At 30.4% G+C, this 14,986-nt stretch overlaps 1 protein-coding gene across 1 annotated transcript in view; it reads left to right on the top strand.

The window, feature by feature from the left end:
* Positions 1–14,986, top strand: part of LOC127707830 (tetratricopeptide repeat protein 30A-like) — a 55,308-nt gene that overhangs the window by 17,152 nt on the left and 23,170 nt on the right. Inside the window, exons 5-10 of the mRNA XM_052212582.1 lie at positions 2,031–2,099; positions 2,926–3,097; positions 4,224–4,352; positions 5,556–5,758; positions 6,223–6,288; positions 12,565–12,684. Coding sequence (XP_052068542.1) covers positions 2,031–2,099; positions 2,926–3,097; positions 4,224–4,352; positions 5,556–5,758; positions 6,223–6,288; positions 12,565–12,684 — 759 coding nt within the window. The remainder of the gene's footprint in view (positions 1–2,030; positions 2,100–2,925; positions 3,098–4,223; positions 4,353–5,555; positions 5,759–6,222; positions 6,289–12,564; positions 12,685–14,986) is intronic.

The raw sequence follows: 14,986 nt of genomic DNA on the forward strand, positions 1-14,986 counted from the left end.
TGTCCCCTTAAGGAGTTATTGCCCTTTAAAATCAATTTTTCACAATTTGTTCATTTAGTTTGCTTACTTTAAAAAATCTTCTTCTTTGAAACTGCTGAATCAATTTCAGCTAAACTTGGGCTGAATGAGTTTCAGAGTATCTAGTATAAATTTTGTATTTTATTTTCTTGTACGTCAAGAAACATAGCCACTATGGCTAAAATGAAACCTAGGGTAAAATACATTTCTTTGATTTTGAAGAAAATATGACAGATACAAAGAACATTTCAATGGAAGTTTTAAGCCATTCATTAATATATATTGAAAAGCAAAAATAATCATTGATGAAAGATTTAAGCAAAAAATTACAAGTGAGCAATTCAGGCTCTTGAGAGCCTCTTGTTTATTGCCTTTTTACCAGTAATTTATAAAAGACACTGTCTGAGATTTACAGCATTGTGAATTTACCTCTTCACTTCATTTTATTTAATTTGCAAAACATTTAATTTGGATAAGTACAGTAATATTTGTGTTAGGATTAGCAGTGGTGGATCTAGGAGGGTGTCCCAGGGGGTCAGAACCCCCCTTTTTGTTTGACAACTAATGCTATGTATGGGGACATATGGTTGGAACACACCCCACCCCACCCTTTTTTTTTTAATAACAGCTGGATCCGTGCCTGATTAGTTGTAATATTTTTATAATTTCCCGTACTCTAATGTTAGAATTTTTTTGTGAATCAGTGCAGTCTTTTCCACCAGATATACTGCATCTGTTTACAAATTATATGCAACATGTCAAAAATTATGTCATATCCTAATGATTCACTGTTGAATGTTATGTTTTACAATCATATCATAAGGAGGTAAAAAAAATTCTTTGAAGGCAAAATTAAATAATTGAAAAATTCTTATATTGTGGCACTTAACAATGCTTAACATTGGAACACATCAAATTAAGAAAAAAATAAAATATTGTTAATTATTTCCCAAATGGCAAAAGAGGTCAAAGTTCACCATTGGATAGTATATAGTAGTCATATTTTTCTTATTATATAGTATACTTAGTTACTTTTTCATATTTTCTTAGTAGTAAGTCATTTTCATTTTTTCTTAGTATTCATTACATAGTGTAATATATCATGTTTAATCCAATGGCAGCAGACCTCACATGTACTGAAGTTTGATAGGTTTATATAGTAGGAGAAATGCATACATTTTACGTCTGCTGGTGAAATGTATACACTTTTTGTGCAAATAAATTTGATTGGCATATTCCATACTGACAGAAAAATTATGGAAAAATATCAATATTTTTCATTCAAGTTTGGAGTAAAACTTTATTGAAGTAAAATCTTTTTGATGTTGCAGTATTTTAATATTTTAGAATGGAACATTGTATGGGGGAATAACTCAGATGATTAAGAAATACATGTACATGATGTATAGAAAGATGAAGAAGCAAAATTAAAAAATCATCTGTTGCCAATGTTTAATTAGCTGTGAAAAAGCCATTTCATATTCTTATATATATTTGTCTACTTCATTGATTTCATAGATTGCCCATATATTTTAACTGTTTGATACTCGAGGTTTGATAATCATATAAGAAAATTCGTATGATGTACATGCAGATGCATGAGTCATATTGTGTTATATGATAATACATCATATTTTTGACAAACTTCCATATGAACTTGGACACTAATACATTATTTTCAAAGGTCTATTAACTTAAATGATTTCAACACAGTTAGGCTTATATATTGTTTTATACTTTTCTCAAATAGTACAATTAATTACTACTGCAGAGTCATCTGATTCTTTAAAAGTAATAAGTAGCAGTAGACAACAAAAAATGGAGTATGCTGCTATTTTAATCCCTACTTTAATGAAAAATCCTAGATATGTGCCAGACAATATTGTATTTTACTCATACATTATAGCAATACTGTGATGAAATCTTTAAATTATCCAAGAATTCCATCATACTCTTTACTTAATGATGTTAGCAGAAGTTAAATATTAAATCTTGATCTTTATATATTTTAGAGTTTGGTAGAGCAATGTCCAGCAGATGATCCAGATACAGAAATCAATCTTGGATGCCTATTGTTTAAGGTAAAGTATGATACATAACTACAGTCAAACCTGTTTATAAAGGTCAGCCTTGCAAGCAGATCAAACTGACCTTTAAAAATAGGTGACCTTTGAATTGATGTTTAAAATGCAAACCTATAACTACAGTGGGATAAGGTGAGGGTGATGTGACAAGACAGGTTTTCGCTTAGTAGAGGTGACCTTTATAATAGGTTTGACTGTAATAGCATTTCGTATGTTCAGATTTAAGTTATTAGAATATTAATATTCAAATCAATTTAAATAGATATAGAATTGGAAAGATATGTCAATTTTTTAATTGCATTTTAATGTACAGAATACAAAAAGAGAAAAGTTTGAATATAAAGGACATAGAAACCTTATAGTTATCCTACCAAATTTACATGAGAATAACTTAACAAATAAATTATATGAACACATTCTATTGCCTTTTAGTTAATTCTTTTGGTAAAACTTTATTATATTATTAGTAGATGTCATTCGTACGGACAGAGTGCTTTTCTCCTTTGTGGAGCTAACATAATTTTAAAGTCAATAGTATATTTCTGTATTTGACTCTTTGCTCTAACATATTACTCAGTAGTTGCACTGGTATAGGAACAGAACTTTTGCCCCCCCCCAAACAAAAATTTATGATATAAAAAAAATGAAAATGAAAGAGGACACAGACTAACTTATAGACCATAAGTCTAAAGAAAGGGTTTGTTTTTTTGTGCTTGTCACTTTCAGAAGTTTGCCCCTCCACCTTTCTTTTCAGTCTTGATTATATTAGATATGGATTCATTTTCATATTTAAAAAAAATACAATGATATACTTTGATTTTAGGATGGAAGATATGAAGAAGCTTGCTCAAAGTTTACTACAGCCATGCAGATACTAGGATACAAAGCTGATCTATCCTATAACATAGCTCTATGTCACTACATGTTGAAACAATATGCGCCAGCACTTAAACATATTGCTGATATCATTGAGAGGGGTATTAGAGAACACCCAGGTAAAATTTTATCTGCAAAAGTCGTGTGTTCCTCATTATTTTGTTTATGAGCAAAAGTCTTAAAATGTGTGTTCATAGGCTGTTGGTCAGTTAAACAATAAAAAGAATCTTTTATTGAAAAATAATTAGAAAATTTTGCTAGAAAATTTAGCAAAAGAGGTCAAAGTTCACCATTGGAGAGTAAGTCAACATAAAGTTTCCATTTAAAATCAGTTCAGTAAGTAACCAGAATCCAATGGCAGCAGACCTCAATGATATGGGAGGCTGAGGAGTATAAATAGTCAGCAGTTTACCCTGAATAACTGATTGATGGTATAATCTATGAATCAAACTGGCAATTATTGATTTAATAATTCATGGAAGTAGCAAAGAAAAATGCCATTTTGTTCATTAAAAGATTTTAAATTCCTTCATACTTTATTATTTATTTTTTATGAAAATTAATCTAATTACATGAATTTTCATATATTACAGAAAATATGGGAGATAACTGCATATCTTTCCTTCTTACAGTACATTATTTCTATTGATCAAGAGTAATTAGATCTCCAGATCTAGAGCGGATACAATTCGTATCATTGGACAAAGAAAATGTTCATGCTTTATTGATCTTGAAAATCTTATATGAAATAAATTAACACTAATGTACAGTGAATATTGTTATTGATTTTTGGCAGTTTAACAAAAGTATGTTAAGACTTAAAAGTATTTATAATGCATGCAGAGTATAATAAAAATAAATAAGGTTTACAAGTGTGGATGTGTAAGTGTTCAAAAAGACGTAAAGAAGCTCTGAATAAAGCACTTACATTAAAGGACAATAAAAAAGAAGATTGTACATTAAGGAAGATTTTGATTTTGTAAAAGAAATAAAAGTGTGTTAAATATTTATCTCAAATGAAACAATAAGACAAATGATAGGTTTATAAGTGGGAATGCATCAGTCTTCAAAGACATAAAGTAACTATAAATAAATCATTTACATTAAAATACAATAACAAATTAAATTTTGCATTAGGCAGGAACAGAAGTTAATATTTTTTTGTATTTTGGGAAAGGGGGGGGGGGGGGGTCTTGTACAAGCCCAGTAATATTTGTTAACATATTGACAATATCTTTTTTACAGAATTAAGTGTAGGAATGACAACAGAAGGGATAGATGTTAGAAGTGTTGGTAATACTCTAACTCTCCACGAGACAGCGTTGATTGAAGCATTTAATCTCAAGGCGGCTATAGAATATCAACTCAAGAATTGTAAGTTTTGTATTTATGTTTGTATGTAAAGCATAACAATTTTGTCTGATATACTGTGGGTTCATTAATATTATTTGTGGTGTACCAATTTTCGTTGATTTGGTGGGAATAGCATTATAGGGAAACCACTAATGTAAATGTTTAAAAAAAGTCTAATTTTTTCTTTAGGCTTGTATACAAACTTTTGCAACTCCACAAATTCAAATTTCAAAAAGACAATTTTTCTTCAATCTACGAAAATTGATACCCAAGAAAATAAATGAATCCACAGTATATACGTACCTTGGTTCAACTGAAGTCTTTTTCCCACTTTCCTGATTTATCACTTCAGACATAAGTCATAGTTCTGATGACTAACTTTGTCAGTTTAACTAGAAATTTAAACTGATATTTGTGCCGCATTAGCATATATATTTTGAATAGTTGTTCAGGATAACCAATTGGGAGATAGACTATGAAAAGATGGTACTTCCAATGTATGGTAATTGTTTGTGGGTAATGTGTGCACATTATGTTATTCCTCTCAAAATTCAAAATACATCGCATAAATAGTTGTGGTTAAAAATTTGTCATATTACAATATTTCTGTTATTGCAATTTTCCTATTCATATTTTGGTGGTCAATGTAAATAAAAGTCCACATATTTTCTGTTTAAATTTCAAATTTCAAATTTGAAAAGATATGGAGATCATTTTTGAACCATTTTGACTGAAATAATTTTGGAACCATTTTATCTGAAATAAGGTGGGAACCATTTTGACCACACAATATTCATCCTCTCTGATGTCAGTGTGATCAGCACAAGAGGGATTTTATTGAATTGATATAAGAAAAACCCAGTTTGATGTCATTTTAAACACAATACCTTCATCAAACACTCTGTGGATAATTTAGGAAAATGTGATTAATTACAATTGAATGTGTTTCCAGATTTGAGTTACCCCATGTTTGTAGTAGAATAGATAGTGTTATTTTATGTTCTCAATTTGAGATTTTCATTTAAAAACTACAGCTATTATAGCGATATGACTGAATAATATAATAATAAAAACATTTAATAAACACATTTTGTAAATAACCAACTAAGGTTTGGTAAATTTATTACATCTACCTTTAATGAAGGTTCATGCTGTTTTAATTTGTTCCATGTCTTCCCTGTTAGCTTTATCAAATCTTTACATCAATTTTCATTATTTTTCCAGATGAAGCTTCATGTGAAGCATTGACCGACATGCCACCAAGAGCCGAAGAAGAGTTAGATGCAGTGTCTCTTCACAACCAAGCTCTGATGAACATGGAAACCAATGCCACTGGTGGTTTTCAGAAAATGCAGTTTTTACTGCAACAGAATCCCTTCCCTCCAGAAACTTTTGGAAACCTCCTTTTGTTGTATGCCAAATATGAAGTAAGTAAACCCTTTCTCTTTTTATGATATTTTTGTTTATCCAAAAATTAAAAACCTTCCTGCTTTGAAAGTTCATTAATGTTAAATTGTGATTCCCCATGTAAGAGTACCACATTTTCTGAACATTAAAGACCCTGTAACAACTATTTGAGGGGCAGCAGGTCAACTCATCTAAGGCAAAATGTCTGATCCTATCCAACATGCCATCTTTTTTCAGTGACAGTCCAAACTTTTAGTGCTTTATCCTGGTCATACCACTTTACAGAACCTACCTATTGTATAGATTGTTAATTTGTTTTTTATTCTGAAAATGCATGAACTATTTGCCACTTGAGGTTAAAAAAGCAATCATGATTGTTACATCTGCTGTTTTTGCCATAGTAACTTTTGACTTACTCCCCTTACAACATTTAGATGTGATTATGATTTTTTTAGTCATTTGATGCATATTGTTTTCCTTTCAGTACTATGATCTAGCTGCTGATGTACTGGCAGAAAATGCTCACCTGACTTACAAATACCTTACTCCTGTAAGTATTTACATTTACAGTAATTTATTTTATGCAGATATAAAGACTACATTGAACGAATATGATTTTGATGCAATATTTATGGTTATGCAAATGAGTTATTTCCCTTAGATAGGCAAAAGTATATTATTTTTTACATTTCTTGTATGATATTAACAATAATCAATACTAATTCCAAAATTGTATTACCAAATTACAGTTGAATTGTATGGATGGCGACAGATATTTTTAAGATTCTAATTTTATTTAATATTAAATACATTCAAATTAAATCTAAATAAATTTGCAGAGTCAAATAATATGCAATATGTTCCATGTTTAGATATAGTACTTTTTAAATTTGAAGAAAATAGTGTGGTGATGAAAATATAATGAGAATCAAACTGCTATTGTACAAATTGTTTGAACAATTTTTCAATGCAAGGTCTTTTACTTAAGAACAATCCCTAAATATACATTTCTTAGGAGAAAACACAAAAAGGTCATAGGCAACAGTTTTTGACCTAAACATAGTTTTTCTTCCTCAGAATGCATTATGTCGAACAAATATGAAATTTGACAAACTGCTTTTTCTTATTGAGCAACCTGACAGGTTATACTTGTTATATGCGGCAACACATAAGGATCACATCTGTTGCTGTCCACATGGTCCTCGTCATTGTTATTATTCTATAACTTCTTTAAATTTCTTGACAGATCTTCTATAAACATGAGTTGAGCACCTGCTACTTTGATTTTAAATCGGAGTGATTTTTGGGGTTTCCCATATAAAAACATGGACTTACCATTTCTGCTTATATCTGTTTGTTAATCCGCAACTCCTTGAAAACTGCTTGACAGAATTCCACCAAAGGAGTACAGCCAGTAACTCCAAATAAACGGCCCTGTAAAGGTGTATTTTTTTTAAATTCTGTTGTTTGAGAAAATTATTTTATGCATGTATTGCTAAATGTATTATTTTTAAAATATAATAATAATTATTATACATCAGCTTCATATTCATATATATATATATATATAAATATTAGCATGAAATAGGGATAGATTTCAATTTTAGTCCTTTTTTCAAAACATGTTTCACCTTTATCAACCTTTTTTCATGATTTTGTATGTAACACACTCTTCAGCCATTGAAAATTTGGTTGAAAGTAAAGAATATGATATATAGAGAATAATTCAGCAAAAATATTTGTGGGCGGGGGGCACTTAATTTTTCAGAAAACCATCATAAAGGAGTAGGTCCGGTAAGGGCCGATTTTGGCCTCAAAATTCAAGTTCATCTGATGAAAGATTTTGGACACTTTTTAAACACTTAAGTATCTACTTCAGTCGATTCGATCAGTTTATGCGAAAGGTTTGAACCGATTTAGTCATTAAAGACGCTCAAATTCAAGCTTAAATATGAAAAATCTATCAAATATGCCATGATATGTCACTTTTCAGATGGTTTTTGTCAAAAATGAAAGTGGCCGCATCCGTGTTCATTCTCAACCATTATATATGTTATGTATTATCATCAAATACAACTTACATTTAAATATTAAGAATGAACACAAATGCGGCCACTTCCATTTCAGACGGAAACCGTCTAAAAATTAACCAAAATGCTAAAATTTCGAAGATTTCAGTTATTTAGCATGACTTCATGATGCTAGTACTCGATACATGTGCATTGTATTATCAAAAACAGCCCATATGTATGTAACAGAAGTATTCTCCTTTCCAATGAATAGTTAAAAGTTTATATTTTAACAATTTTGTAAAACTGCTATATTTTGAGGCCAAAAAGGGTTCTTACTGAACCTACTCCTTTTGCCAAATAAGCAAATAATAAGGTTTTAACGAAATTCACCTACATTTACGACCCCCCAAATACATCACTAATGAGCAATTGCTGAGAATCTTATTTTAACTGAAACAATTGGACAATTTAACACATGTTTTAATCAAATTTTCATATAAACATAATCACAGTAGCAATTTTCAGATTTCAAGGGCCAAAATTATGAGTTAGTGAACCAACTCTTTTGCACAGATTCTTCTACAGTACATTAAAATGTGCTATAAGAGCTGCTATTTTAATTTTTTTATTTGAGGTATTTTGTGGGTTTTCCATGCCAAACGTTGGAATTTGCAATTTTTGCTTATATTATTTGTTCCAAGAGAGGGAATTGCTGTATGCATGCCCTAAATACTGGGGAAAATAATTGTAAATTCAATGACCTACAGAGTTTTATTATTAGAAAGTGGACCTTATTTAAAAACTCAGGATCTTCCCCTAAAAGTACTAACATTGGAAGACATTTTTGCTAAATATTGTTTAAATGTTTTTACATGTTTTAAGTCTCAATAAAAGAATTTTATGATTTATGACCCATGTTAATTTCTCTTTTAATCCATTTAATTTCACTAACAAGCATATTGTTGAAAATGAAACTTCAGAATTAAGTGCAGGAATGAATTGATTTTGCCTTTTCTATTTGTGAGAGAAAATGAAAATATTTTTAAACTTTATTTAGATTTGACATGATTTGAACTACTTTTTACAGAATTCTAATTACTGGAATGTTTACCTATAAATGTAAACCAAGTATTTATTCTGCAAACCATTGACTAAATTCTGACAAAAATAATTGATTGAAATTTGTTGAAAAGCCTCCATTTAATTCTGTTTTTGTACACTTATCTATCTTTTTTATAGAACATTACATTGTAATCACTGAATTGGCAGAATGAGTGATCACTTATTTTTAATTAAGTTTAGTAATCAATATGAAAACAGCCTTGAAAATTCTTTTCTTGCATGCAACCTTTCGTGAAAACTGGGTTCTGTATCATATGAGGCCAAACATATATATACTTCTGTTTCCTGCCTCCCTACCTACACTAGGCCAAACATATATATACTTCTGTTTCCTGCCTCCCTACCTATACCAAGTTTTCATACATTTGGTACTCCAACACATTATACAGACATTTTAGTTGAATATTTTAAGTCAAGAAAATTTTGGTTAAGCACCATTTAACTCCAGAACTTTATCCTATAAAGTCCATGTAAAAAAAAAAAAAAAAAAAATATATAATTTAACCTACGGTACCTACCTTTCCATTTTTTTTCTGCCAAGAGGCAATTTTAATTTCAGTGGTGTAATTTAAAGTTGATAAATCTGTCAAAGTTCCGTAGGGTATAAAGTTTTTTTCCTGTCTGTCCGTCTGTCAGTCCGTCCGTCCGTCATTCTGTCCTTCCGTCCATCAGCCCTATTCTTGTCATCTCAACTCCTCTGAAACCACATTTTTATGAAACTTTATAGATAATAAGGACATACTATGTAGATGTCCACATCAAGAGGGAATTATCATTCTTTTTTTTTTTCTAGGAGTTGAGCCACTTTGAACTTAGAATTTTGGCCTAAAGATTCTACTGCAACAGTTTGTCATTGCAACTCTCTGAAACTAAACAACAGAATTTTATAAAACTTTGTAGATTATAGGGACATAATATGTAGATGTGCATATCCAAAAGAAATTTTAATCATTTGACTTTAGTAGGATTTTGAGTCTTTTAACTTAGGAATCTAGTGAGATTTATCTAGTGAGATTTTGTTTGCCCAGTGACAATGTTGGGTCGTGGGGTATGTGAGCATGCTTACAAAGGTTCTTTAATTGTGTGTGTCCTTATTTTTGTACAAATTCTACTCACTTCTTCAAAATCGTTTATGTGACTAAAAGTTTTATTATGCTTTGAGGAGGCATGGCATAGATCACAGCTTAAAAAAATCAATTAAATTGATAGACAGCAATTTTAATTTAAATTAATGAAACCTAAACTTAAACTGAATTTCAAGTGAATTCCTAAATTTGAAAATCCAAATCAATACTAAAACAAGAAATAAATCTTTGATATACCAACAGAAGAAAAATTATGATTGTGAACAGATTTCAGATTTAATACATGCACTTTCAAAGAAAAAAAATGTAATAGTATTTTTCAGTATTTGAAAATTAGATGTTAGTTATGGTCCCAAACATCTTACTGTAATAGCAATAATTAATTAATTTTGATTAATTACTGAAAAACTTTTAACTGATATTTTTTATGTTTCAAACTAAATAACCATTACACATCAAAGATAAATTTTTCAATACATTGTTATGTTTATATACTTAAAAGTTATTGGACATAATCCAAAATGTGATTTCAGGGTTTGTTAAATTTGCAATCAAAATTGTTTGCATGAATTCAACTAGTTTGGAAATAAAAAAAGTAATTTCCTGTAGAAGAATCAATATAGCCATTAATGGTCTATTTTCTTCATATATTTTATTGTTTATATAAGTTTATTGTTTGTTTTAATTAAATTTTCTATTTTTGGGGATTCTATACATGATCTTTCATGGCAATTGGTATTTTTTCTGGAAAAATTGATGTCACAAAGCAAATATCTTTACGTCACAATGTCCTATGATGTGTTTTCCACCAAATAACCCCAGGTCAACTGGGGCAGTTTATTCATAAAATCGAAATTGGAATGTGTATTACATGTCATTACAAGATAGTACATGTACATGTGTCCCCAGCATTCTGTTCTAGCTTACGGTTGTAGAAAGATATTTTTATAGCTTTTTCAGATGTTATGTAGATGACAAATTTAAAACCTATTATACATAAAACTGTTGCATAATTAATTTAATCTTTGCTAGTCAAGGGTTACAAGCAGGCTTTCCTTGTGTCTCTTCTCTTTACATTAATCTTTGATAATTAGAAATTATTGATACATCATATCAAACAATTTAATGAAACGGATACTGTGAATTCATTATTATACCCCACGCAACGAGTTGCGGAGCGTATAATGTTTTTGACCTGTCCGTCTGTCTGTCCGTCCGTCCGTCCGTCAGTCAGTCCGTCAGTCCTATTTCTTGTCATCGCAACTCCTCTTAAACCACACAACAGAATTTCACGAAACCTTTTTAGATAATAAGGACATACTATGTAATTGTGCATATCGACAGGAAATTACGATTCAATTTTTTTTGTAGGAGTTACGCCCCTTTGAACTTATTTACTTTAATGTACTACTGCAACAGTTTGTCATCGCAACTCCTCTCAAACCATACAACAGAATTTCATGAAACCTTTCCAGATAATAAGGACATACTACATAGATGTGCTTCTCGACAGGAAGTTACGATTCAATTTTTTTTCCAGGAGTTACGCCACTTTGAACTCATTTGCCCAATATACTACTGCAACCTTTTGTCATCGCAACTCCTCTCAAACCACACAACAGAATTTCATGAAACCTTTTCAGATAATAAGGACATACTACATAGATGTGCATATCGACAGGAAATTACGATTCAATTTTTTTTCCAGGTGTTACGCCCCTTTGAACTTATTTGCCCAATATACTACTGCAACCTTTTGTCATCGCAACTCCTCTCAAACCACACAACAGAATTTCATGAAACCTTTTCAGATAATAAGGACATACTACGTAGATGTGCATATCGACAGGAAATTACGATTCAATTTTTTTCCCAGGAGTTACGCCCCTTTGAACTTATTTGCCCAATATACTACTGCAACCTTTTGTCATTGCAACTCCTCTCAAACCACACAACAGAATTTCATGAAACTGTGTAGATAATAAGGACATACTATGTAGATGTGCATATTGACAGGAAATTATGATTCAATTTTTTTTTCTAATACAATTTTTTTTTCTTACACTTATTTTATTTCTCCAATGACAATTTGGGGACGTGGGGTATGTGAGCGCGCTCACTTAGGTTCTTTCATTATTTGAATGATATTTTCATCAATTTTATTGGTATGCATAAACCATGAATTGGAATGTTCAGCGAGGTAGAAATTTCTTTATATATGTGGTATGCCGATTTTTGTATATATATATGGTATGCAGACTTTGCAAAACCATGAAATCAAGTACTCACGAAAATACATTTTTTTTTCAATCAACGAAATATGATTTCCATGATAATAAATAAATCTACAGTGTGTTAGTAAGATAAACATGCTCAATCAGTAACAAAGTAAAATGAAATGTGAAACATGCGGATTTGTGTGTCGTATACCTTCTTTTTCATCATGAAACTGAATTCCATAAAATAAGCATTTCATCTTATTGCAAGTAGATCATTAGCTAAAAATACTTTTGTACCAAAAATTAAAGTTTGCAGATTTAATCAAAGCTATGATCTTGTCATTCAGTTGTAAATTGCAGTAGTTGACAATATTTTCCTTTGTTACAGTACTTGTATGACTTCTTAGAAGCTGTGATCACTAGACAGACTTCACCAGAGGAAGCTTACAGGAAACTAGAGGACATGGCCAAACAACAGACTGAAACACTCAGTAAACTCACTAAACAGGTAGGTGGTTTTTTAAGAACGTATATTTGAATTTGTTTTTATACCAAACTTCATTCAAACCACTGTAGATTAGAAGACCTTGTTACTAGTGGTTATTACAATCGCTGCTTGATAATCGTAGATAAAAGTCTCTTTTTCTGAAGCTACAGTCCTTGATCTATGTAACCTTCCCAATTACATCATTTGCCTTTCCTGATTGAATCAAATATGCTATTGCACCATAAATAATAATCATTGAATCAACCATGATATTGCACCATTTACAATATTCATTGAAACAAATTTGATATTGCACCATTTGAAATACTCATTGAATCAGACATGATATTGCACCATTTACATTACACATTGAATCAAACACAATATTGCACCATAAATCATACTCATTGTACAAGCATGATATTGCACCATTTGAAATTTTCATTTGAATCAAACATTGATATTGCACCATTTACAATTCTCATTTGAATCAAACATTGATATTGCACCATTTACTATTCTCATTGGATCAAACATGATATTATACCATTAATAATACTTTTTGAATCAAACATGAAATTGTACCATTTAAAATACTCTTTGAATCAAACATGATATTGCAAAATTTACAATACACTTTGAATCAGACCTGATATTGCACCATTAACAATACTCTTTGAATCAAACCTGATATTGCACCATTTACAATACTCTTTGAATCAAACATGATATTGCACCATTTACAATACTCTTTGAATCAAACAATGTATTGCACCATTTAAAATATTCATTGAATAAAGCATGATATTGCACCATTTAAAATACTCAAAATACTATGTATTTAAAGAGAAAGCATTTTATTGCAATTTTGATATTTCTTTAAAAAAACACTAATAATGAATGTCTTATTCAAATATACTGTTCCCTATGGCACTATACACCATTCCCCATTACACCATGCACTATACACCATTCCCCATTACACCATGCACTTTACCCAACCCATCCCCCATTGCCCATTACACTATGTACTATACACCATCCCCCATTACACCATGCACTATACACCATTTCCCATTACACCATGCACTATACACCATCCCCCATTACACCATGCACTATACACCATCCCCCATTACACCATGCACTATACACCATCCCCCATTACACCATGCACTATTCCCAAATACACCATAAATGTTTTATTGGGAAGTTTACACCATGCAAGGGTTGTACTATGATATATGTATATCTCATCTGATCATTGTAGAATCTGCTAGTTCAAATCACACAAATAATGTATGTCCTGCAATTAGTGCACATTTTGACTGTTCAGTATAAAAAGCATTTTCTGTGAATTTCACAAGCAACACATATCACCAGGTTTTTCAGACTATATATTGATTCTTCCAGAGATATATGTAATTAAGAGGGAATAAAAGTCAAAACTTTAAAAAAAAAAAAAAAATGATTCATTTATGTGAATTAAATTTTTTATGTTTTTTTTTTCTTTCATTCATATCAGTATTAAGGTGGTACCAAACACCTTGACTAAAATTAATTTGGCTCGTTTAATTTTCATAAAATTTTGACAAAATATTTACTTTGACCCTATGACAAAAATATAAAAAAATTCAAAAATCTTGAACCACACACTTTATCGGAAAAATTTCATTGGCTATATAGCAGTTTGACAAACACTAATTTTGATCATTGAGAAGCTTGATATTTCCTTAACAATAGAACGTGATTAAAACATTCAGCTGATTTTTACAGAGTTTTCTCCCTGTAATGTTATGTACCACCTTAAGGAATATTTATTATTTCTTCAGAATTTAAATTTCAAGTTGGATTCTTTCAATGAAATCCCATTTATAATAAAAACCTAACAATAAAACAGCCAACTGCATGAGACTTTCTACTGTAGATATTGTTTTATTCAATCAAAAGAAGAAAAAATAATGTGTGTTTTTCCAATCAAAGGAAGAAAAAATCATGTGTGTTCCTGCCTTGCTTAATATTTTTAGTCAAGTCAGTTGCTGGGTTATTAAGTAAATGCATGTAAATTGATAATATGGTGTGTTCATAGGTTGATTTGCATGTTGGCAAACGCATGGAGGTAAAAGTTTTGCACCATCTGCTTTTGATTTTGCATTAAGGATGTTCATCGGTAGACTTAAGATATTAATTTGCATGAAATGCAGCAATTTTTTAATTTTTCTAAATTTTTTGCATAATTTTGCATAATATTAGCCATTGTGATTATGAATTTTGTTTTATAGATAGAAGGAGTATGTATTTGCAAAAAATGCTAAAATTTTTT

This window comes from Mytilus californianus, unplaced genomic scaffold (genome assembly GCF_021869535.1).
Source record: "Mytilus californianus isolate M0D057914Y unplaced genomic scaffold, xbMytCali1.0.p SCAF_7, whole genome shotgun sequence".
NCBI classification, from domain to species: domain Eukaryota; kingdom Metazoa; phylum Mollusca; class Bivalvia; order Mytilida; family Mytilidae; genus Mytilus; species Mytilus californianus.